This window comes from Mauremys mutica, chromosome 11 (genome assembly GCF_020497125.1).
Source record: "Mauremys mutica isolate MM-2020 ecotype Southern chromosome 11, ASM2049712v1, whole genome shotgun sequence".
In the NCBI taxonomy this organism is placed as follows: domain Eukaryota; kingdom Metazoa; phylum Chordata; order Testudines; family Geoemydidae; genus Mauremys; species Mauremys mutica.
In genome coordinates this window covers 30261267-30287990 of record NC_059082.1, presented here as the reverse complement: position 1 = coordinate 30287990, position 26724 = coordinate 30261267, and the positions used below count along the sequence as shown (strand labels likewise).

Sequence of the window (26724 nt, the reverse complement as noted above, 5' to 3'; positions counted from 1 at the left end):
CATTGGTTGAGAAGGTGGCAGGGGAAGCAGTTAATCCAGAAGTTTTCAATCAATTCATAGTGTGTAAAGCCTGGCAGTGTAACAAATAATCATCCCAGACCATCATTTAACTTTCTTCAGCCAGAACTGGTGTTGAGCTTTCATTGAAGTGTCACTTTCCAAGTGATGCAGCAACTATGCTGAATGCTCTAGTCAGGATTATTCTATTAAACATTAAAATCATTGTATTTATCATATTTGCTCACAGCCAAGTGCAAAGAGACAATAATTTGACAAAATGAGCACTTGATCGACTGCAAACCAAAAACTCCTGAATTTTTTTCCTGGCTCTGCTGTTTCCATGCTGTGTGGATCTCTCTCTCATTTTCACTATCGGAAATGGACAGAATACTCACTTAATAAAAGATGTGGATTAAATAGCTAATGTTTTTTCAGCCCCCTGAAAATGTTGCACTGTGCAACTAAGTATTACTGTGTGCTATGTTTACAGACAAAGCAGGTACTTGATTTTTGTAATTTTAATAAATACACAAAATTAATACATACAGCTACTGCTATAAAGTACTAAAATGTCTAATGTTGAGAAATATTTTTCTAAGAAATTATTTAGCTGACAAGGGAATAGGGTATTGGTTAGGCTCACAGTACTACATAAAGTATTCTCTGTAGGTATTTTAATTCTTTTCCTAAGTTCTTCATCTGTTTCACAGTTGTGCTGGAACTGATCCCAGCATCTGAAAAAGAAACTAGAGGAAGTGACCTTGAAATACCCTTACAAGAGAGAGTCAAAATACAGTAGGAGTAAACAAAACATCAATAGAGACAGATTTTGCCACCTTTACCCACTGTGGCTAGTTCCTTACTCCTTGAGTAGTCCTATGGATTTAATTCAACATGCCTAATGGTAATAGAATATGGCCAGGGAGTCTGATTCTTCTCCCACTGAGGGATAGCCTAGACAGCTATTAATTCTTGTTTCAGATTTCTCTTTGATCCTGGTAAGTCAGATTGCATGAGGAGGGGGCAGGGGAAGGAGCATTACAGCTTTTCCAAAAGCGGTGTAAACACACCCATAGCTGCCTATGACCGGGAATGGAAAAGCCTGAGGTTTTCCTCTGGAATGAATGAACGCACATACCACACACACACGCTTACAGAGAAACAAATTTAAAAGTTTATTAGAAAATGTTTAAAAATAGATGATAGAGTTTGAAGTGTCAGTTATTGGTCATCCGGGGTAACATACCTACATATATATTTTATTGTTTGAAACATACCTACATATATATTTTATTGTTTGAAATCTTGAAAGTAAATTATCCCTGACAACAGTGGGATTCCAGGTGCCAAAGGCTGCCTTTGCTGTAGCCTATGTTGGCAGGGGCCATCCTTCTAATCTATTTGATGCCACTGTCACAGCTGTGGGGCGGCAGCCATGAGGTCCATAGCCGCACCCAATGGCATGAGATTTTGAAAGCAGGCCTGAAACCCTCCAAAAGCGCGTCGTCTCAGGCCAGAAGCCAGCTCTGGGGACTCATGGGTCGGAGATCTCAAAAGCAGCTTGTCTAGTTAACCTCGAAGTGCGTGCAACACTCCCCCGCCGCCCCCGGATGTGGTTGCTAAAGCAGAAAGGACCTTGTCCAAGGAGGTGGGGCAAAATCGGGCTTGTAACTTGCAAGTGGAAAGCTACAGCAGCAGCCACGGCAGCGGGGCCAGCCGAGGGAGGGGGCAGCATCCCCTTCCCTGGGGCTGGCGCGGCTGAGGCTGTGCAGAGCCAAGCCCAGGGGAAAGCGGGGAGATCATCGAGGCCCCCCTCGGGGCTGCTCCTTGGCAGATGCCCCCGTCACAGGGCGCGCGGGCGGGGGTGGGGACACACACGTAGCAGGGGAAGGGGCGAGGGGAAGCGGCGGAGGGGGGAACGCCTCTGGGAGCGGCCGCTTGGCCCCTCCGCGCTGCCGTACAAACTCAGCCTCGCCTCCAACATGGCCGCTCAGGCCCCAGTCTCCGGGGCCCAGCCAGGCCGCCGCTGCTTCCTGCTGCTGGAGGCAGGGAGCTGCTAGGGCGGGGAGGTTCCCCTCACGCGCCCCCGCCTCCACCCCCACGCCGGCCCGCAGGGGAGGGAGCAGCGGGGCTAACGGGGGCTCCATGAGGGGCCGGGGCAGCCCCAGGCCGGACCTGCCCAGCCGGCTGACTCCTCCCTTGGGAACGGGGGGGCAGTGGTGCCGCCTTCCGCCGCCTCGGAACTCCAGAGCGCCGGGAGCCTGCAGCCCTGGGCCGGGGGGGCTCGGGCAGGACTGGGGGCTCACCTCGCTGTTTGCCTCACCCGGGGAGCAGCCTCCAGCGGGGACTGCCGGGGGCAGCCGCGATGTTTTCGCTCAAGCCAGCCAAGCCCACCTTCAAGTCCTACCTTCTGCCGCAGGTAACAGCCCTTTCTGTCCATCCCCCCCACCCCGGCGTAGCGCGCTAGGGCCGGGGGCAGAGGATGGGGCTCCTTGGGGCGGCTTCCCTCAGCAACACTTATCAGCCCGGTAATGGCTCTCGGCGGTGTTTAAATAGCACCTGCGCGTGAGCTAGACCCCCCCCCCCCGGCCCTTCGGCTGTGCTAGGAAAACTTTCCTTGGGTGGTGTCCTCTGAGCGAAGGCAGCAGCATCCCGGGAATTGGCCGGTGTCTGGACATTGGTGCCCCCTTTTTGTCTAGGTTTGTCCTCCCAATCAGGCACAAACTCTATGTAGATCATTTCTATTGCAACTAGAGGGAAGCAACAACTTTTTAAGCGAAACACAATCACCAATTAATTAAAGTTTGTCAACCTAAGAAAAGTTCGGATGCTTTGTACTAACTTTAGCTATATGTGAATGACTTTCCTTTCCTTTTTACAGTGATTAAGTGCTAGAACCTTGTTTTAGCACTAGCCAAATATTGGGTTACTTTAAAGAGAAAACATAAGTGCTTGTTCCTTATATGCAAATATTTAAGCTGCTGCAGTACTCATTAAACTTATTGGCACTAACTAGAAATCAAAAGCTGACAATAAAACAAGAAAATGGTATGTTTCAGTAAAATTATTATGAAAAGGTTCTAAACTTCAGTGTGGGTTTCTGCAGTGCCCCAAAGAAGGAGTGATTTTTATATCTAGATTTATGGGGTGTGGCTTACTAGTTGAAAAGTCGGATGCTGTGTCATACTAACATGTATGGCCAAAAATAGAAAACTGGATTTTTTTTCACATTTTTTCAGTGAAATAGAAATGACTATTTGGTTTTTTGTTTTGTTTTTCTGGGAAGGGCATAATTGTCTCTATGGAAAATGTAAATAGTTACATTGTGTCAAATGACATTTTCTGTATCTTTTTAAATGAATGATAATGAGGTTTTTGTTTTGTTTTTTTTAAGGACTGGAATTTAAACATAAAATGATTTATAAGGTGCCTTTAAAAAAAAAATCAAATTTAGGTCTTGATCTTATACGTTTCTTCATGCAGATAGATGCTTATACTTGAGTAGAACCTTGTTTAAATCACTGGGGGGCTGTTCAGGCACATGCATTGATCTTATTGTAGGACCAGCAATTTAGGGCCTGTCTAGACTTAGTCATGTGCTTAAGTTTACACACTATGGGCTTGCCTACATTACCCGCTGGATTGATGGGCAGTGATTGATCCAGCGGGGTTCAATTTATCACATCTAGTCTAGACATGATAAATTGACTGCCAAGTGCTCTCCCGTCGACTCCGGTACTCCACCAGAGCAAGAGGCGCAAGCGGAGTCAACAGGGGAGCATCAGCAGTCGATTCACTGCAGTGAAGACACTGCGGTGAGTAGATCTAAGTATGTGGACGTAGCTGAATTTGTCTAACTTAGATTGGACCCCCCCCAGTATAGACCAGACCTATTAGTAGTTCCATTAAAGTCTATGGAGTGTGTAGCATTAAACGTGTGTAAATCCCTGCAGAATCGGGACCTGAAACTTAAGACTCAAAAACTTTTAAACTAAAAAAGTGGCCCCAAGAAGATCAGAAAATCTATAAAAAGAACAGGAGTACTTGTGGCACCTTAGAGACTGACACATTTATTTGAGCATAAGCTTTCGTGGGCTATAGCCCACTTCTTCGGATGCATAGAATGGAACATATATTTAGGATATATATACACACATACAGAGAGTATGAAAAGGTGGGAGTTGTCTTACCAACTCTGAGAGGCCAATTAAGTAAGAGAAAAAAATTCTGAAGTGATAATCCAGATAGCCCAGTACAGACAGTTTGATAAGAAGTGTGAGAATACTTACATGGGGAGATAGATTCAATGTTTGTAATGGCTCAGCCATTCCCAGTCTATGTATATCTTTAATTTTATAAGTATTTTACTTTTTTGTGATGTTGCTGTTGTTTCAGGTTGAAGACAAAATAACCCCAGAGCCCAAGATTAAAAAGCTGGAACCAGTACTTTTGCCAGGTAAATATTTATCAAGGATTTGACAGAGGTCTACACAGGGTTATTTTTTTTAGTGCCTTCTATTCACTCTGGTAGTATTTGTAGGATTAATAGTGTGCATGTAACTCTATTTTTCTCTGTTTGACCAATAATTAATAACTTTTATTCTACTCTTAATGTAGTAATTAAGGGATTGCAGCTTGTAACTCAGTAAGAAAATCTACTGACTCTTGTCTGTGAGAGGTTTTCTAATTTTGTTTAGTTGTTAACTCTTGAAATTAAACATAGGTGAGTATTTGTTTTGTTATGGGATTGTAAAATTTTATGCCTTGATATTTACTTGCTTATCTGAAACAGGTAAGCACTGTAATTTGATAGTCTTTGTGACACAGTGTTTAGGGGGTTCTCTATTTGGATCACCAGATTTAGGCTCTGATTTTGCAGTCGGATCCACATGGGCAGACCTTTGCGCCTCTGGTTAGCTCTGCCTGTGTGACGTGGGTGGCAGCTCTGTATTAAAGTCTTCATTCCTTTTCTCTTACTGAATATCCAGTATCTGATTCTAACTTGTGAAATAGTTTGAAATACTAATACCTAATACTATTTCAAGAGAGTGTGATGGAAAGAAGGGGTAGCTTTTTATCATGCTTTATAATCAGTAGTTTATATCAGAATCCAAGATGTCCGACTGCGTGTACCACCTCTTTATGAAGAAAATAAAACTTTATTAAGAAGATAAAACTATATTATCTCAGAGAAACATGGAATTATAAAATCTTGTTCTGACATTAAAAATTCCATCAGCCTACTATACTATAGCTGTTACTTGAACCACAAACTATTCCTTACTAATTAGAGCAATAAATATGGCGGTTGATTGCAAACATTGCTTGGATTTTGTGGGAGTATTTTTGCTAGAACAGATCTAAGCATATATATTTAAATACAGATAAGAAAAATAGATGACCTAAATTATCACTTACTTTAGTGGGACATTGTTATCATGGCTAAAGAATAATTAGATGTATTCAAGTCAGCAGGGCCTGATGAAATTCATCCTAGAGTACTTAAAGAACTAGCTGAATCAGTCTTGGAGCCATTAGTAATTATCTTTGAACTGCTGGAGGACAGTAGAAGTCCCTGAAGATGGCAGAAGGGCAAACATAGTACCTTTAAAAAGGGGAGGGAGAAGGACCAAGAGAATTATAGACCAATCAGCTGGACTTCAGTGCCTGAAAGATACTGGAGCAAATTATTAAACGGTCAATTTGTAAGGACCTGGAGGATAATGGGATTATAAGGAATAGTTAGCATGGATTTGTAAAAAAAAAAATCATGCCACACCAACTTAATTTCTTTCTTTAATAGGGTTACCAACCTAGTGGATAGTGCAGAAGCAGTAGTCGTGATGTATCTTGATTTTAGTAAGGCTTTTGACACATTTCTGCATGACATTCTCATAAGCAAACTAGAGAAATGTGGTCTAGATGAAATTATTATAAGGTGGTTGCACAACTGGTTGAAAGACCATACTCAGAGTAGTTAGGCATGGTTTGCTGTCAAATTGGGAGGGCATATCTAGTGCGGTCCCATAGGGGTCAGTCCTGCGTTCAGTATTAGTCGATATTTCCATTAGTGACTTGGATAATGGAGTAGAGAGTATTCTTATAAAATCTTCAGATGACACCAAGCTGGGAGGGGTTGTGAGCATTTTGTCAGTCAGGTTTAAAATTCAAAATAAGCTTGACGAATTGGTCTGAATTCAACAAGATGAAATTCAATACAGAGAAGTGCAAAGTACTTCACTTAAGAAGGAAAAATCAAATGCACAACTACAAAATGAGGAATAATTGTCTAGGTGATAGTACTTCTGAAAAGGATGACTGAATATGATGCAGCGGCAAAGACAGCTGGGGTGTATTAACAGGAGTGTTGTATGTAAGACACAGGCAGTAGTTGTCCAACCCTATTTGGGACTGGTCAGGCCTCAGCTGGAGGACTGTGTCCAATTCTGGGCACCACAGTTTAGGAAAGATGTGGACAAAATGGAAGGAATACAGAGGAGAGCAATAAAAATGAGAAAAGGTTTAGAAAACCTGACCTACGAGGAAAGGTTACAAAAACTTCCCATATTTAGTCTTGAGAAAAGAAGGTTGAGGGGTGACCTGATAAGTCTTCCAATATGTTAAGGGCTGTTATAAAGAGGACGGTGATCAGTTGTTCTCCATGTCCAGTGAAGGTAGGACAAGAAATGATGGGTTTAAGCTGCAGTGAGGGAGAGTTAGGTTAGCTTATTAAGAAAAACTTTCTAACTATAAGATTAGTTAAGATCTGGAATAGGCTTCTGTCACGGAGTTCCTGGGCGATGCTCTGGAACTGCTCTCTACAAAGCCAGTCAGGACTCTGGTGGAGTCTCATCTCTGTGAGCAGACTGTCTTCAGGGCAAGAAGCTCACACAGCTTCCACCTTCCTGGGTCTGACCTTTGGAGCATTCAGCATCCTCTGCCCCTCCGTGCGCTTCCCACAGTGAGGCTGCCCTGGAGGGGTCTTGGGGAAGCCACAGGGTCCTGCACCCCCACTTTGCGGTCAGACGTGACTCTTAGCCAGCCAGTAAAACAGAGGTTTATTAGATGACAGGAACATGGTCTAAAACAGAGCTTGTAGGTACAGAGAACAGGACCCCTCAGCCGGGTCCATCCTGGGGGCAGCGAGCCAGACACCCACGTCTGCACTCACTCCTCGTCCCCAGCTAGCTCCAAAACTGACTCACCCTCAAGCCCCTCCTCCTCTGGGCTTTGTTCCTTTCCCGGGCAATGAGGTCACCTGATCTCATTGTTCTCCAACACCTTTAGCTATCTCCTTATGTGGGGAAGGGCCCCGGCCATTAGTTGCCAGGAGATAGTGTCAGCCATTTATGTGCACTGGCCCTTTGCTCTGCAACACTCTCACCCCCTAGAGACTTAAGAAATGCATGGGGAAACTGAGGCACCCACACAGTATTCAGAGGAAACATTAAGAAGAGTCCCACTTCGTCACATCTTCCAAGGGAGGTTGTGGAGTCTTCATCATTGGAAGCTTTTAAAAACATTTGGAGAAACACTTCTCAGGGATGGTTTAGATTTACCTGGTCTTGCCATAGCACCGAGGGTTGGATTAGATGACTTCTTAAGGTCTCTTCCAGCCCTTCATTTCTGTGGTTCTATGTAATCAGCTGTTTAAATTGACTTAGCCATTACAACCCTCAAAGTGAACAAGAGAAGTAATAAGTAACTGTTCCAAGTGTGTACGTTAATTATTTCACCTACTTACTACCTGGTATTTGAATATTGTTAATCATCAAGCAAAACTAACTACTGCAATGCAGTTGTGTATTGAGATAAAGTTTAGTGTGCTGAATTTGTGGGGGGGACAGGGAGAGGAATCTTTTTGGCTAGAGTTCAGTATTTTATTTTTACCTGAATGAGTAATTATTGATTGACTGTATCTTCTTATGAAAGAAAGTATGGGATCTTGTTCTGGGGCTTATAAAACGTAGGTACTTTGCAAACAGCAAAGATTGTTGTTTATCTGTAGAAAACAGTTAAATAGTCTTTATGCTGTTCAACATCTTACATGCTACATTATAGTAGCAAACAACCAAAGTGTAGGGTTGGTTTGTTTTTTAAGGACAAATTCAGTTTGTTTGTTTTTCCCCAAGAGGGAATAGGCCTTTGTGTACTCTGAATTGTTGAGTATTTTGCCCGCTTACTCCCATTACTGCCATTCCTTCCTGAGGTCACCATCCTTCTGCATTAGGAGCATTTATTCAGGAAATCACTTATACCAGTTAGAGCTGTAATGTAATTGGTCTGAGAGGTGAGTTAATTTCAAATTAGTGCCCCAGCATGGTGAGGGCAGAAGTGTAGTGTTGTGGTTAAGATCTTGGGAGATCTGAGTTCCATTCTTCCACAATTTTCCTGTGTAATCTTGGACAAACTGCTTCATTTTGTGTGCCAATCTATAAAGTGGGGTGGATAGTAATTCAAAATTTCACAGGATAAATTAAATGACTTCTATGAGACTATCTCTGCTTAAAGCTAAGCATGTGCTTACGTGCATGTCTGAATACAGTTAGTGCCATAGAAAAGTCTATAAACACACACACTGTGGTGCTATAGGTGTTGACTTCTCGATGAGACATAAAGTGAAGTTTCTGTCCAAATTCCAGTTTGTTTAATTACATTCTGCTTTACTTGCCTTCCCCTTGCAATTAACTGAATATGGTATTCTTGATTTCCTGACAATAATTGTTGTATAATGTTTCCTATGCTGTTAAAAAACCCACCGTATGTTAACCCAGTGGAGCTAAACTTCAGGGGTTGAAGACTGATATATAGTTAGTAAGTTGTTTTATAATTCTTTGAGATGAAACTCTGTAAGTGAGGGTAATAATCTTAGTAATTCTGATAACTGCAAATAGCTGGTGTCTCAAACTGTTAATTCCTAAAATATAGTAGTTTTGAGAAAACAATTGAGTTAGTAGAAACTAGAATCCAAAGCTAGAAGTTTGGTGAAATACTCATTACGCTGTCTTTGTGTTTGAAAGCGGGTGGGGACGGCTGGTGGAGTGCTGTGACTGGACTATAGTATTGCCAACCCCAAGCATTCAAAAATCCCGGCACGTTATTAAAAATAAATTGAGTCTTTAGGGTTCATGTTTTCAATCTTTTTCTCTGCCACCAGGAGGCTTACCTTTTTTTGTTTGTTTTTTTTAAATGAAAACTCAGAATCTAGTGTAATTGCATGACTCCAGGGAGCTGAGGTGCTAAGAAAAGAAGAACAAATATCATGAGTCTTGGATTTAAAACCAGAATTGCTGTCAGTACTGGGACTGTAATAGTAGACAGTGAAAAACTAATCATTTTATGGCGCAGGGCATTTTCATTCTCAAATTAAGTTTGAAAGTTTCTTTATATGTAATTATATTCAGAATTAAAATCTGTCTTCTTTTACCTTCCTCTATGTTCTTCCAGTCCTTTTTCCTGATCAAGAATGCTTGCCACGGTTGTTTGGAACACTGGCCTCAGCAGTAGTTTCTCCTCTTTTGTTTTATTAGTTTATTGAGCTGAACAGGTAATATTTAAACATATTTCAAATGAGCAAAGTAGAGAAACAGCAAGTAGTCTGGCAGACAGCCCCCCGCAGTGTGACATACCTAGTTAATAGAATACTAGCTGGCTTATTTTTGGAGAGTTGTAGTTATGACTAATGATTTTACAAATTGTGTACTAGGGTAAATCTTGTATGTAAGTTTTCTGCTTACAAGCAGTCTTCAGGGAATTGGTTACACAAGTTGCTGTTCCACTAAAAAGTTCTGTAGCATTTGAGACATTGTCATAAGCATTTTCAAAATTGTATAGTATACAAAATGTGTCCTGAATTATATTCTAGCTGTTTTATGTTTAGATGAATTGCCAACCACGCTGTGCAACAGAACATGCAACTTGACAATAGACCTCAGTGGAGTTTTTAAAAACAGTTTTGTTTCATGTTGTTCATACCCAGGACCTTTTGTTCTGCTCACACGTAGTCTATGTTCTAAATTTTGTATAAAGTCTAAATCACAGTATAGTGTTTAGCCGGGATGCAGGCAAACTGATGCATATCCCTGTGCTATTTGTTCACCTTCCATTTGTGACTCCACTTCCTAACGGTAAAATTAAAAATATAGATGAAGATTTAAAACCAAGCTTTTGTAGACAGTATCATTCCTAGTAACTTTTGAAATTATAATATCCAATTTGTTCTTACTGGAGGAGTACTTAATGAAAACCAAGGTCCTTTTTTGTTTTTACAAGAGGTAAAGTAACATCTTAAGTACTATGGTCTATCCAAATGGTGAACATATGTACTTACCGCTTACATAGCTCTGTTCAACTGCACATCTCATAGTGCTTTATAAAAAGCAGGTAAGATTAGTTATCTCAACTTTTCAGATGAGAAAATTGAAGTCCAGGTAGTAAGTAGTGACTTACCTGAAGACACACAGCAGGTTAGTGGGAGATGCAGGAATCTGAGAATTCACAAAACATGTGTGGCTTTTCTCATGCCTCTGTCCAGTGGAAGTCTTAAATCTCCCATTTCAAGGGAATAACTTGTCTTTATAGTTTCAGTAAATTAAGGAAAATTTCTGAAGCCCATTCCTACTCCTTGGCATGGAACCCTGAATATCTTCCTGATTCAGCCAAGCTCTTTTGCTGTGAAAAGGAGAGCAGATTACAAGCGTTCTGCTCAGCAGTTACTATTTGTGTCTAAACAGCTGCTGATCTCTACTCCTCCACTGGATGCTGAATCAAGGATCATGGCAGTGTAGGAATCCAAGTGCTTAAGTGACTTCCAGCAGTTCACCGGTGTGACTTTCTTTAAAACATCATCAGCAAACATATATTTCTTGAATGGTTCACCCTTAGCTCTGAAGTTTAATATAGTTGGCGTTATGTAGGGATGATTGCTGCATGTCCATGTCATAGCCAACTCCTCTTCTTCAGCAGTTAAGGTTTGACCCTGTTACCAAGTATTGAGAATATCTGCAAGAAAATGAGCTGGAGGTAGTGCTTGTCCCATTCGTTTTTTGTAATGCTTGTAATTTAACTCTGTCATTACATATTTCTCTTTTTAAGATCTCACTCAGTTCCTTCCACATTTCAACAATGTCAGCAGTAAAACAGTTATTTCCCTGCATTTTGTTCAAAGCTACAGAAATAGGCTTCAGGGTACTCAGCATGTGTTCAACATTTCTTTTAAGCCCAATGTTGAGAACTTTGACTGTGACGGTGCCATCTATTTTTTTCACAATTTTGTTCACAATCTGTCATCAGATTAGTCCAGTTCTTGATAGAGTGCTCAAAACAGTCCACTACTGAGTTCCACTGCACGTCTTGTCGGAGAGTTAGCTTGGTTCCTCCCACTTTTTTTACAGCAGCTGCTGCAAAGTGGTTGTTAGAGAAGTATTTTGCAGTTTCAACAACATTAGCCTTTATTTCTGGAACATTGAAGTCTTTGGCTAGGAATTGCATCAAATGAGCACTGCAACCATATATTAGCTTGGGACTCTCTTCACTCTCTCCTAAATAATTTCTTCTCATCTTGGATACATTTGTAGCATTGTCTATGACCAAGCTGCATACTAGACATTTGAATTTTTTTTTCACAGTTTGTTATAGCTTTTACTGCTACTTCTTGTAAGTATTCTGTTGTGTGTGCATTTCCTGATGTATCAATTGTTTCTGTAAGGAAGACATTCCCTTCTTCTGTTGTCACATAAGCACATACAACAGGATCATTGTGGACATTGCTCCACCCATCAAGACTTGGATTAACAATTTTACCCTCTAGACCTTTTGCATACTGCTCAATTTCTCTTTCATACTCTGTATCCAACAGTTTGCCTGCGACATCTGCTCTGTTGTGTCGACTATATGCTGGTCTTAATGACTGAACCACGTTAAGGAAGTGTGGGTTCTCAATCATGCAGCAAGTAGAGTTTGTTGCATAAACAAGCCGGGCAATTTTTTGATCAATTACCTCTTTTTGTAATCTGCTGGTTCTTACCACAAACTTATCTATGGTTGTTTCTGGATGATGGAGATTTTTTTTTCTTTTTGCTACAGGTGATGTACTGTGGCTATGTGACATTCATGATGTGATTGAAACACAATCATTGGCAGATAACTCTGAAACTATAGAAAATGATGGTGATCTTGAAGGTGGATAATCTTCAGAATCCTGTATATTGAGGGTGGATTCTCCTAAACAAAATAAGTCAATGCAGTTATTTAATTATTATTACCATACTGCTCATTTAGTATTACTCATTGTATTCACTGACACACAGTACTACTTTAAAGGTGAGATCTGCCTATTTCAGCTCTTTATTTTTTATCACAACTTTATCTAAAATGATAATACGATAGAGTAACAACTATATTTTTTGCTCAAACATGAGAATTCAAGAATAGTCCAGAAGGAAGACAGGCAGTCCTAAAGAGAGAAGTATGAAATAAAAAAGTTTACCAACCTGAAGATCCTGCATGTTCAGACAAGTTCCTTTCATCATCTTCAATGCAGCTTCCTCCGGAGAAGGAACACTTCTCATGATGCTGTTTCATTTGGGCAACCAGGCCTTGCATGTCTTTGTTGCACTGTTGGCATTTTGCATGCATGCCTGTCTTAGCCACAGGTAGAGGAACTTCATTAAAATATTCCCAAACTGGGTCTCTTTTATGGCCTGCTGCCATTGTAGGTTTTCCTTTCTAGTGAGAGAATGGTATGGTAGACCTCAAATCAATGAAGGCTACACTCAGAAAGACCTCAAGACTTTTGGAATATGCCACTCAAACACTTTCACTTTTGTTTCTCCTGCCTGCCCCTCCCTTCTCGCATTTATCTCCAGACTTTTTCTCCTTGTCCAGATCTATTCCTCCCCCAACAATCTTCTAGTCATTGAACTTTTTGAAACTTTGCACTTTTAGAGAGAGGTAAGGAATTGACTCTGTGTACACAAATTTGCAGAGGGACAGTAGGAATGAGGTCTGTTATTTCTCACCTCTCTATATGTAGATATAGATATTTATTTATTTAAAAACATTTTTGCTGTTAACAAGCATGTTATCTCTGGAGACACAAATCCACAGTTTAAGAACTGTAAACTCAGCATCTCTGATGATATCTTCTAGACTGAGCACTGAGTCCCATTGGGTAGATAGAAAGATTAACCTAAATAATCTATACAGAAGCCCTGGAGCCCTATAAGATTGGGTCCCTAATCCATGAACTATTGGAACTCATTTACAAAACTTTTCTTAAAATTACATAAATATATTGTCTCATACCGCAGAATTAGAATTTATAATCCCTATTCCATGATGAGATATCTTTGAGTGATAATGTATCTTAATTAAAACTGTCTTTAGATAGGTGTTTTCCTCCAAAAAGCATTTTATCAAAAAATCCTATTTAAATTTTAAAAAATCCTATTTATTTATTTTTTTAAATCATTAATTTTTATCCACCTTGCTCCCCCTACTCTTCTCAATCTGGTGGAGTACAGGATACTGTGTACAGATGTGGTCTCCTCACCTCAAAAAAGATATTCTAGCACTAGAAAAGGTTCAGAAAAGGGCAACTAAAATGATTAGGGGGTTAGAGAGGGTCCCATATGAGGAAAGATTAAAGAGGCTAGGACTCTTCAGCTTGGAAAAGAGAAGACTAAGGGGGGATATGATAGAGGTATATAAAATCATGAGTGATGTTGAGAAAGTGGATAAGGAAAAGTTATTTACTTATTCCCATAATACAAGAACTAGGGGTCACCAAATGAAATTAATAGGCAGCAGGTTTAAAACAAATAAAAGGAAGTTCTTCTTCATGCAGCGCACAGTCAACTTGTGGAACTCCTTACCTGAGGAGGTTGTGAAGGCTAGGACTATAACAATGTTTAAAAGGGGACTGGATAAATTCATGGTGGCTAAGTCCATAAATGGCTATTAGCTAGGATGGGTAAGAATGGTGTCCCTAGCCTCTGTTTGTCAGAGGATGGAGATGGATGGCAGGAGAGAGATCACTTGATCATTGCCTGTTAGGTTCACTCCCTCTGGGGCACCTGGCATTGGCCACTGTCGGTAGACAGATACTGGGCTAGATGGACCTTTGGTCTGACCCGGTACGGCCATTCTTATGTTCTTATGTAGGAGTCGCTGCTCGTTGATCCCCCGGTACGTGTAGACAAGCCCAAAGTGAGCTAACCAGTCCTACTTCCTAGATCTTTTATACAGGAGGACATCCCAAAGTTTAGTAACATGTGAAAGTCACACAGAGTTATTTGACCATGTTTTCTTGAATGCACTGGTGAGTACACTGCACACATACATACAGTAGTACAAGGTAATGGTTCTGGATCACGTTTCCCACAATTTTGGGAAATGTACTGTTTTGTGGATGAGCTTAAACTATGCTGGCAATATAACCATGTCAGCTGAGCATGCCAGAGCCTGGTTACATATAATATAGTTTTATTCTTTGTATAGAGAGAGCCTTGTATGCTATAGAGCCTTCAGATATGACCTTGTGTGGTTTTCTTATTGTAAATGAAGAGCAAATAAAAATTTTGTGATACTGAGGGCCTGCTTCTGCACTCACTTCATTGTTCAGGTAGTGTAAAACTGGTGAGAGTAGAAGCAGCTCCTAAGACTACAGATAACTCTTCTTAGCAAAATAGAAAAGTTTTAGTGTAAGCTTAACTTTGTACCTGGATACATTCTCACTCAACTATTTGATAGCTTTCCTCAGTTCTCTATTGGAAAGCACTCTGTGGAAAAGTAGATATACATATGCACATTCAAACCTTTCAGCTAGTGCCTTTTATACCCCACCCTTTTGTTTGTACAGTCTTCCCATACTCCCTCTTTTGTACGTGTATGACTGCAGTGGTTGAAATGTGCAGTATATCTTCAACAAGGGGCTGCCCTTTTAACGTCACTTGAAAGAGAGCAGATTTACATAGTATGGCTTGTGCAGTGTGTGATAGGTGACTTCTTTAAATGTAGTACTCATTTGACAACTGTGTAGATTTAATGACTACATGAAACATGAACATTTAAAAGTATGTAGCTGTCAATGGTTCTTTGAGTTAGTATATTTAAATTCTCTTCAAACAATTTTTAATATAAAGGTGAAGGACACCAATACATTCAAAATAATGGATTGTTAATACTTGAAAATGTATGAAAAGGGGCAGCTCCTAATAGCCTGATATTACTGAGAATCTGGGTGTGACAAGTTGGCCCCTCCTAGGACAGTCTCCAGCACCAAGTCACAGCATAACAAGTACACCTGCCTCAGTTTTCCCTTCAGTGATTCCCAGAAGTAGTCCAACAAAGGCTTTCCAAATGTGTGTATATAGCCCTTGCTGGGCTAACTTGTTACAAAAGAAATCCCCATGCACATAAACAGTAGCAGAAGTCCCACAGCGATAACCCAGAGTTCACCAGCATAGTTTAAACCAGTGATAATCAGACCTCAGTGGTTCAGGAACCAAATTAGTAATCAGCATTACCCAAATGAGCCACAGTTGTGTGAATTCATTGTTTCATTTACTATAATACTATATAGTCATATTTAAAACAGTCTGACAGGGGAAAATATTACACTCACAGACCTAAATATTTCCCCTGTCAGACTGTTTAAATATGACTATATAGTATTATAGTAAATGAAACAATAAATTCACATATATTCACACATTCATACATATTCTCTCTCTCTCTCTCTCTCTCTCTCTCTCTCTCTCTCTGTCACAGCAAAGTGACTGAACAAGTATTATTGTTTTATCAACTACAATTGGTTAATAACATAATAAATGTCTTGATTGGTTAATAATTTAAATCACAGTGTTTTAATATATGCTGCAAAGAGCATAAGGAGACATATTAAAGAGCCACTTGTGGCTCTCAAACCTCAGTCTGAGTATCACTGGTCTAAACAGTACATTCAGTCTTGAAGATCCAGCAATCTATCACACATCAAGTACAGCCATGGCACCTCTCGTCTTGTTCAAGGTCTCTGGTATGACTTCAATGACATTTATCACTCTCAACTCTGGTGCAGCTCTGTTATCGCTCACCCATGCCTCATCCGCAGCCTTCAGCCTTCTCTGGCCCTACAGCTTCAGCTCAGAGAGCCAGCAGGCATCTCCTCTGCAGCTCTCGGCCTCCAGCCTTCTTTAGCCAGGGCTCTGAGGCTCAGGAAGGTCAGCAGGCTAGCCTTTCAACTAGCTTCCTGAAAATTCTTCCCCCTTTCCAGGGAGGGCCTGTGAAGAGCTTTCTGCTCTCTGCAGCTTTCCCCAAAGACCTCCAGTCTCCTGATCTCTGGTAGCAGTCATCTTCCAACCTTCTCTGACTGACTGACTCAATCTATAACCACCACCTACTGTAGTCCTTACATTCATGCCACTGCACTCTTACCCTGCTCTATATCCTTAAAAAAGGTAACAGAACTTTAATATCACCTCACTTTCCTGATACGCTCACTAAATCCCACATTTTGTCACCTTAAAGCATCTAAATTCTTCATAAGGAGCCTTTCTTTTCTGGGAACACTCATTGCTTTCTCATATCAGGTGATCATATCTTTGTTTAACCTTGCACGAGTTACGTATCCTTGTATCTATTCAATAAATATAAATTATTCTTCAAATCACAATGACCAGTTAACAGTCTAAATGAGAGTCCTTTCACTGATTCTTTTGATAACTTTGAAGTAGTGCATTATCCTCTATTTTGGGTCATACTTTATAGAATCTTCTTCCTCTGTACTCCTTGGTCCACAATTCTTGACTTTTTTCTTTTTAAACTAAACTTTTAAACTCCTGCTTACTCAGAATTTTTTTATATCAATTTCTCCATTTTTTAAAAGCATTTTTCACTTCCTTATCAGCTATTTCATTGCCATGTGTCCCAGCATGTGCTGCAATCCAGGCTGGTACTATGTTCATGCCTGAGCATATTAACTCAGGGTATGGCTACACTTACGGTTTGCAGCGCTGGTAGTTTGCAGCGCTGGTCATCCAGCTGTGCAGGGCCAGCGCTGGTGTGTGGCCACACTCACAGCTACCAGCGCTGGTGTGTGGCCACATTTGTAGCATTTGCAGCGCTGTTGGGAGTGATGCATTATGGGCAGCTATCCCAGCGTTCAAGTGGCCGCAACGTGCTTTTCAAAAGAGGGGGGTGGAGTGGGGTCTAGTGTGACAGGGAGCGGGGGGATTTTTTTTGGAGCCAACACTGTGTGTTTAGCTTCCTGCCTTGAAAAATCAGAACATGTTTCCGACCCCTTAGTCTTAACTCTTAATTGCAAACAGCCTGCAGCCAAGACGACTCCCTGCTGTTTCATTCGCTCCCTGCCTGCCTCTCATTTGATTGTTTACAGCCAGGTACAGATGATCACAGCAAACAGGAGCTCTGTTTGTTTTTTAGATAAGCAGCAGCGGCAACGGAGCTCCGCGCGGAGCTCGTTCATAACAAAACAAAGAGAGGCTGCATAACAAAACAAAGAGAGTAATTTATAAAAGCATTCTGGGATACATCCTTATACCCTGGAGGCCAATCACAGCGCAGGTGTGTGGCCACACTTGATGACCAGCGCTGCAGGACCAGTGCTGGAATCCTTATTCCCCATGCTGAGTGAGGTGTACGGCCAGCGCTGCAGCCAGGGAGTTGCAGCGCTGGAAGTGCTCTGCAGGTGTGGCCACTTACTAATTCCAGCGCTGCAACTCGCCAGTGTAGCCATACCCTCAGTCAAACACAATATTTCATTTATTAGATCACTCCTCTTTCCTGAGGTACCCTTTTTAATTCCCAGAATACCTGATAATGAATCTGAAAATATAACAGATCTGCAGTGAGCCGTATCCAGTTTAATGCTAACATTATTCCCACCATAATGGCTGTCATAATGGCTACAAAATGAAGTATTTTGATTTCTCAGCTCCAAGTCTCAGATGCAAAAGGCTGCTCCCACTCTTCCTGTTTTTTCATCTTTACATCCGTCAGTATATATAAACTTTATCTGTCATATGGGACAACTCTTTCTCTTTTCTTGTCCTCTTTCACTAAACTCTTACTTGCGTTTAAACCCTATGAGCATGAGGGAGTATATTGAGTCAGGCTGCATTTCGTCTTTTTAATTCCCAACATTCCTTGTATATTTTTCCAGTATTCTTATCTTTGCTATTTCCCTTGACTTCAAACCAAACTGTCAGATCTAACACTTTCATTCTTAAATTGATGGACATTTCTCCAGTAACTACCTGGATTATTACACACAGTAGTGTCATTAGAAATGCACCACATGCAATTCATAGTTCTTACTCAGTCTGTCCGGCTCTCCCATTTTCTATGGACAGGGTGCCCTCTCTTAAAACTCAATTAGGAGGCAGCTGAGGAGTCACAGGTACACTGGATCCTGTTCCTCTTAAAGGGGTCAGTTACAATTTTTCCCCTAATTTTATTTTGACTGTTAGCAGCCTGAAGTCAAACAGTTAAAAGAGGTAGTTTTGATCTTGAACTTTGGTTGTGGGTACTGTGGTAGAGGCTGAATTTTGCCATGATACAGCCTTAAAAATAGCCATCGCAAAACTAAAACTCCTTTCTCTTCGTTAAATGTCCTCCCTCTCCTTCAATTCTCCTTTAAAACCCATGACTCTTGATTAATAAAATAGTATGATATCCTTAGTTCTCTTCTGCCACATCGCAACCACTTTCATATTTTGTATTGTATTTTTCTCTGTTAGATTTAAGCAGGTCCGATTTGATCTTAAAAGTAACACTGTCTGAATATATTTGTCATGTTATAAGTAACATCTAACATTACTGTAACTGAAAGAAAAATGGCTTTAGATTTACTTTGGGTATAGTCAATTTCACTCATTCACAGGCAGAGTCAATTAAATAGGTTTATGTTCTGCAATGCAATTCAGTAGCACAGGGCCATGTGGCCAAGTGGTATCCCATTAACTTTTTAGTTAGATATTAGATCACATTGCAGGATTAGAATCTTAGTCCTTCCACCCACCTCCTTTTTAAAAAAAAATAAATTGAAAATAACTTGTGATTGTAAAACTACCAAAGCTAGCAGGAGCTGTTAGGCATTGGTGTAGCACCTGAAACTGTTTTAACTTCATTTTTTAAGGCAGTGCCATGCACGTGTGTGGAGCTCTGTTCAACACTGCAGAAATTAATGGAATTTTATTTGAAAAATATGTATTTGAAATAATTTTCTGACATTTTTCTTTTTGCACCATATTTTCAGTTTATGCAAATATTACCAATCTTTAGTTCCATAAGTTGTGGAGATTTCTTTTAGATTAATTTCCAGATTTTTTTTGGCATATTACTTCTGCAAAATGATCTTTCATACCACAAAAAAAAATTAAAAATGAACCAAACACTTGACTTATTAGTTCCTAACATAATCAGAGCAACAGTTTATAAACACTATATGCTATTATAGATCTGCATATATATCCTGTCTTAAGATCCAGTGTAAACTTTGTGGTATGTTTCTGTGCATCGGCTTATTTATTTTTTGAGGGGTATTATAAAGGACTGATTTATGAGTTCTGTCCACTTCTATGAATTATCTGGAATTTAGATTCTGGATGCAAACTTACATTTGTGGACCATTTCATATTGATGTTCTTAATTTACAGTCAAGAATACTGAGATCTGTTTTTTCTAAAGTTTCTGACTTGTACAGATATGTTAGGTTTTTTGTGAACATCTGTCTGAATTATTTTTCCAGCTATGAACGGTTTCATGTAGTTTAGATTTGACTGTATAGAAACCAGACCTAAAAATGGTTTTGCTTGAGTCTATTTAAATTAAATCTGTTTGTTTTTCCTTGTAAAAAAAGTGGGCACTATGCTGCCAGTTAATTTTTCCCTCCCAATGACTTCTGACCAGTGGCAAATGTTGTTCATACCATAAGTCACTGGAGAGCCTAGAAAGAGAACAAAATGTCATATAATGAGTTTTAACAGCCTACTAAACAAACTACTATACCACTTCTTATTTTCCCTCCTGGCAACTAAACAGACTTACAGAGAAGAAGTCCTTAAAATATGCTTAGTTCTTGAGAACATCTAGTTTTGTGTTCGATGTAAAAGTTGACAAAACTTGTACTACTATAACTCTATGTCCATTGCTGCTGTTATCAAACATGTCTGTTTTGTATCCATGACTTAGTTACAAAAGGTGAAATTATTTTATAACTTAAAATAACTGATTGAAAAACATAACCATCTCCTCCAATAGCTACTGATGATTATTCGGTTTATGCAGAATCATTGTGTAATATAAGTAAACAGGTTGATGTACTGTGCAATACCTCCAAAAAAAAATAATAAATCTCTATTACATTTGACTGATTATCTTGGAAGTTAAGGTTGGGTCAGGCCATCCACACCAGTACCTTATTTGTTTGTTCTCACTCAGCATGTTTCTAAAATTTACCTTTAAACTCTTTCATCTCTTCTGTTAAAAACTATGAGCACTCTTCAGGCACTATGCTTTATATAAAATTATTAAAACTGATATACAGACTACCATATGAAAATGAGTCTGTTGTTTTATCTTTTTAAATGGCATCCCATTTTCTCCATTCAATACTAACACATAATCAGACTAATTTTCCATTCTCTAGTAGCCACAGTATCAGGCTATCCTATTGGAAAATGTGGGTACAGGTCTAACTTTCACATTTTAGAATCAACTCTTAAATGTAAATATGCATAAAATAGCGTATTAGTATTTTCAAACTGATCACTGTAATATGCTGAACATAGAATACATATAAACTTAAATTCATGGGGAAATGATACTATATAAAATCTTAAGAACAGGTGGTATCATCTAACAAGCATACCATTATTTCTTGATCTTTTGTAGTACTGTTAATACATTGTAAGAGCTCAGGAAAATTCCCTAAAAAGAGCTTTAAAAAGTACTTCATGAACTTATAAGTATAATCTCATCAGAGTTTTTTTCCCTTTGAACTTCAAAGTCTCTACTGAGCATGCTGAACAGAAGATTCATTTAGAAGTGAATGAGAGAAAATTTACATTTAAATGCTTAGCGCATGCTAATAAACCCACACTATTTTAGTATTCTACTCTCCAACAAGGACAACTAGCAAAAGCCAGTTAAATGATTAAAGATGCCTGAAGACTTCAGTTTAACTTCATAATTAAATTATTGAATACTTCACTTTTTTAGTTAAGAAATTGTTCAAGTTAATTATTTGTGTTCAGATCCATATTTTGCCAATCATGGTTGGAACAAATATAAACTGTTAAGCTAGTTAAAAATCTTGTTAAAAATGCCTGTCTAAATATGCACTACCAGGATACAGATGCATATATACTTAATTGCTAAATAGTAACTCCAATTAGTCTTTGATTTATTTTGCAGTAGAAATGTAGGGCTTAAGAGATCATCTAGTCCAGCCTCTTGCATTTTGGCAGGACCAAGTATACCTAGACCAGTGGTGGGTGATCTGCGGCCTGTCAGGGTAATCTGCTGGCCGGCTGTCAAACAGTTTGTTTACTGCCTGCAGTTCCCAGAGGCCGCAGAATGGTGAACTGCAGCCATTGGGAGCTGCAGGCGGCTGTGCAAATCTAAACAAGCTGTCTGGCGGCCTGCCAGCAGATTACTCTGATTGGCTGCAGGTTGCCCACTACTGACCTAGACTATGCTTGGCAGGTTTTTGTCTAACCTGTTCTTAAAAATCTCTAGTAACAGGGATTCCACAGCCTCCATTGGAAGCCTATTTCAGTGTTTAAGTATCCTTAGTGTCAGGGCTAGATTAATCCAGAGGCTTTAGGGGCTGCAGCCCAGGGCCTTGGGCTAAAGGGGGCCCTGCAGGCCTGTGGGCCAGATGAGGTTTATGGCTTCTTTTCGTCCAGCCCACAGCAAATCTCTGTGCTGCAGGCTGGTCACAGGTCCCCAAGCCTTGTCGCACGCCCCATTCCCTCCCCCCCATGGGCAGGAGCTGCGAGTGCTGGCTGGCTGATGTGCCCCTGCAGCCCCTAGGTTAGGGGTGTTCAGGGAATCTCTGCACTTTGCCTCCAGCGCCAGCTCCACAGCTCCCATTTTCCGTGTACCATGGCCAATCGGAGCTGCGGGGGTGGCACCTGCAGGCATGCACAGTGGGCGGCGTGCAATGCGGCCTGGCCCTTCTGCCTAGGGGCCAGACATGCTGGCCACCTCAGGGAGCAGAGCAGCACGGAGCCAGGGCAGGCAGGGATCCTTCCTTAGCCTTGCTGTGCCACCACCCAGGAGCTGCACGAAGTATGCCTCCCAGCCGGAGCCTGCACCCCCTCCTGCACTCCAGTCCCCAGGCCTGAGCCCACTCCCTCCTCCAAACCGCCAGGGCCTCCACAAAATCTAATAGTCCTGGGCTCACAGTAGAGTTAATCCGGCCCTGCTTAGCGTTTCAAAGATTTTCGTAACATCTAACCTAAACCTCCCTCACTGCAGATTAAGGTGATTACATCTTGTTCTATCTTCAGTGGACATGGAGAGCAATTGATCATCCTTTCTTTATAACAGCACTTAACATATTGGAAGACTGTTATCAAGTTCCCCCATAGGCTTCTTTTTTAAGTTTAAACATGCCCCATTTTAATAACTGATCCTCATAGGTCAGATTTTCTATGCATTTTATCATTTTTGTTGCTCTCCTCTGGACTTTCTTTAATTTAACTAATTTTTCTCAAAGTGTGACACCCAGAATTGGGCACAGTATTCATGCTGAGGCCTCACCAGTACTGAGTAAAGTTGGACAGTTACCTCTTTTGTCTTACCGCTGACATTTCTGTTAATAAACTCTGGAGTTATATTAGCCATTTTCACAACCGTATCACATTATTGGCTCATATTCAGTTTGTGATTTACTATAACCCTCAGATCCTTTTCTGCAGTACTACTACCTAGCCAGTAATTCCCCGTTTTGTGCATTTGATTTTTCCAAATACTTTGCACTTGTCTCAATTGAATTTCATCTTGTTAACTTCAGATCCATTCTCCTATTTATCAAGAGTTACAAGATTACTCTCCCCTCTATTATCCAAGTGATTAATGAGAATATTGAGAAGTACCAGATCCAGCTCAGACCCCTGTGTGATCCCACTGGATATGGTCTCACCCACTTTGACAGCAAACCACCGATAACTATTCTTTGAATATGTTATTTCAAAGAATTGTGTATACCTGCCTTATAGTAATTTCATCTAAACCAGCTGGTGGTTTGTGGCCTCCTGGGGGGCCATGAGCAGGTTTCAGGGGGTCCGCGAGCCCTGGAGGCCCACAGAACTGAAGTCCTGAGCCCATGGGCAGAGTTGGAAGGGGCACAGGGGACATGGCGCCCCCCCCCCCCAAACTGTGGTGCCTTAACCAGAGTGGGACAGTCTCAAGAGCAGTTCCACCCCTCCACTTCTGTCTCTCCCCTGCCAAGGCCCTGCCCCCTGAACAAGTCCCAGCCCCAGGCCAGAAGCCAGTGCAGGGCAGCTGCTGCCATGGAGTGGTCTTCTCTGCTGCTGGTGCTTGGGGCTGCAGCTGCTCCTCAGCTCCCAGCCCCCCTTCACTCTTTGTACTGCCGGTAAGAGCTGCCTGGGTGGGGGACCCGGATCCAGCTGGCAGAACGCTTGGGGAGCAGCGACTCCCTATACCCTGAGCTACTCCCCTCCCCGTTCACAAACAGCCCCTAGCTCACTCTTCCTGCACTACCCTCTGCCTGTACACAGCCCCCACTGTCCCTCTCCCTGCACCCTGAGCTATACCCCTGCTCGCACACAGTCCCTAGCTACTTCCTGCTTGCACCATGAGTGATTTTAAAACCTCCTCCCCCTCCCGCAACACAGTGGGTGGCCTACTGAGGTGAGTCAGGGAGTGGAGGTGGCACTCCCTCCCCACCCTACCGTGCATATCTGGCCCCCTGAAATAGAAGTCAAACTATGCCTATGGAGGCCTCCCCCGCCCAGTGCCCCACAGGGCAGAAGCCCAGAGCCCTGGCACCCTGCAGGTCTAAAGCCCTGTGGGGATCCCACACCCACACCTGGTGTCTGAAGCCCGGAGCCCTGAGGCTGCCCTCCACTTGACCCTGGAGTCTTTCTAGCATGTTTGGGGGTGGGGGCTCAGAAAGAAAAAGGTTGAGAACCCTGATCTAGACCACATTTGACTAGTTTGCTTATGAGATTGTCGTGAGGGACTATGTCAAAAGCCTTACTAAAATGAAGATATATCCTGTCTACTACTTGCCCCCCCAACCCACTCTCCCCATCCACTAGTCCAGTAACACTTTCAAGGAAGGAAATTAGGTTGGTTTGACATGACTTGAATTTTTTCAGGCCCTGCCAACTTGAATGCATCTAACTTATCTAAATAGTCTTTAAACCTGTCCTTTTCCTGATCTGGCTTGTGTTCCTTTCCCCCTTGTTGTTAAGCCTCTGGTCACCTTTTTATTGAAGACTGAAGCAAAACAGGCATTAAACACCTCAGTTTTCTTGATGTCCTCCATTATTAGCTCTCCTTCTCAGCTGGGTAGTGGACCTACACTTCACTTTGTTTTTCTCTTGATCCTAATGTGTTTATAAAACCTCTTCTGATTGCCTTTTGTATCCATTGTTGTGTGTAACTCGTTTTGTTCTTTAGCCTTTTTGATTTTGTCACTACATGCTTGCATTATTCTTTTGTATTCATCCTTAGCAATTTGTCCATGTTTTCACTTTTTGATCAGGTAATTAAAGACCTCCGGGTGGAATCATATTGCCTTCTTGTTGTTGAGATTCCTTCGTATCTGGATAGTTTCCTATTGTGCTATTAATATTGTCTTTGAGAAACTGCCAGCACCCTAAACTACTTTTTCTCTTAGATTTTCTTCACAGCAGACCTTAGGCACTAGGTTTTTGAGTTTGTTGAAATGTGTTGTCCTTATTTTGCTGTCCTCACTCCTTTCTTTCCTTAGAATCATGAAATCTGTCATTTCATGATCACTTCCACCCAAATTGCCTTTAGCCGTCAGATTTGCTACCAGTTCCTCTCTGTTAGTCAGCATCAAGTCTAAAATGGCTGTCCCCATGATCACTTCCTCCACCTTCTGAAGTAAGTTTGTCCCTAATACATGCGAAGAACTTACTGGAGATTTTGAATTTTTCTGTATTACTTTTCCAACAGCTGTCTGTGTAGTTAAAGTCCCACATTCCTACTAAGTCTTGTGTTTTGGATGTTTGGTTGTTTAAAAAATGCCTCATCCATCACCTCCTGCTGATTTGGTGGTCTATAGTACACCCCTATCCTGATGTTGCCCCTCCCTTTTTTAAATCTTCAGTTGGTCTGCCTTACTTCCTTCTGGAACTCAGATCAGTTTTTGATCCATAACTTCAGTTTTTATTGAAAAGGTTTATTCTACGTGTTGTCTTCTCTTCCACTCTCAGTGTAAAATGAAAAAACCCTTCCTAATATGTTTTTCTATCTTTCAAACTTGAAGAATACATGTAAGACTTAATGTGAATTGCTCAAAGATTCTAATTTCACAGACCTACTTACACCCAGCTAATATCAAATTCGTCACACATTGAAGTTACCATATGTTGGCAATTTAAGTAGAGTCTCTGTTCAGCAATAAAATGGCTCTGTAACTACCAGCAATCTGGTAAATCAGCTGTACTTCATATCTCAATTCTCCAGGTGTTTTACAATATAGGTGCTCAGTCCCCAGCTGGCAGATATTACTGCTGGCTGAAGGTGAAAGGATTGCCCCCGAAAAACTTGTTTTACTATAGAGAGGAGAGAATTTGGGGGCATGGCATTTTAGTGGAACTGGGTTTTTTTGTTAAACTCAATAATTCTAATTTGTGTATAGCTTAGGTCTGGGAGTCAGGTAATCCAAGATCTCTTACTGGCTTTGCCACAAACTTTCTGTGCATATGAGAAAAGTTGATAAATCTTGCTGTGCCATCAGGAAAATAGAGAATATGCCTTCCACTCCGGGGGTTATTGTGAGACTTTGTTTGTAAGGTACTTTGAAACTCCAATGAAAGGCACAATGTACATACAGAATGGTGGTACTAAGCAAATAGTCAGTATAGCAGATGTGGCACACAGTTTTATTAGCCACACTGAGATCTGGCAAACTTGTACCAACGTTGGGCTTTTCAGAGCATTGCTATAATCTGCCTCTTAGATCACAGGCTCACAGCGATGTTGCAAAATATTCACTTTTGGCCAACCTGACCAGACTCTCCTTAGGTAAAAGGCAAAAGGAGAGAGATAGGAAAGAGAAGAAATAATGTGAAGAAGGAAAACACATGACAGGGGTGGGACAGGATGACTGACAGTCTAATATCCCAGGTAGTATTTGGGATTTAGCTAGAGCAGGGGTAGGCAACCTATGGCACGTGTGGCACTTGCAACCTAAGGCGGCACGCAAGCTGATTTTCAGTGGCACTCACACTGCCCGGGTCCTGGCCACCGGTCAGGGGAGCTCTGCATTTTAATTTAATTTTAAATGAAGTTTCTTAAACATTTTAAAAACCTTATTTACTTTACATACAACAATAGTTTCTTTCTATATTATAGACTTATAGAAAGAGACCTTCTAAAAATGTTAAAATGTATTACCGGCGCGAGAAGCCTTAAATTAGAGTGAATAAATGAAGACTCGGCACACCACTTCTGAAAGGTTGGCGACCCCTGACCTAG

General features: G+C 41.1%; 1 protein-coding gene and 1 long non-coding RNA gene across 3 annotated transcripts in view; one reads left to right on the top strand and one right to left on the bottom strand.

Annotated features, from left to right (window-relative positions):
- Positions 1 to 1161: 1161 nt before the first annotated feature.
- Positions 1162 to 1333, bottom strand: LOC123344559. Its single transcript, XR_006572574.1, has 2 exons — positions 1278 to 1333; positions 1162 to 1246 (listed from the first exon to the last, which is right to left on the bottom strand). It is a non-coding gene; the product is annotated as an uncharacterized LOC123344559 (long non-coding RNA).
- Positions 1334 to 1603: 270 nt separating this feature from the next.
- Positions 1604 to 26724, top strand: part of MTMR10 (myotubularin related protein 10) — a 66706-nt gene continuing 41585 nt past the window's right edge. Inside the window, exons 1-2 of one of the 2 annotated variants that reach the window (XM_044980917.1) lie at positions 1604 to 1648; positions 4396 to 4456. Coding sequence is in view for 1 of the 2 variants with exons in the window: in XM_044980916.1 (XP_044836851.1) it covers positions 2366 to 2419; positions 4396 to 4456 (115 nt within the window). In the remaining variant the exon portion in view is untranslated. Of the gene's footprint in view, positions 1649 to 1930; positions 2420 to 4395; positions 4457 to 26724 lie in introns of those variants that run through there. The other variant, XM_044980916.1, reaches the window with a different exon arrangement.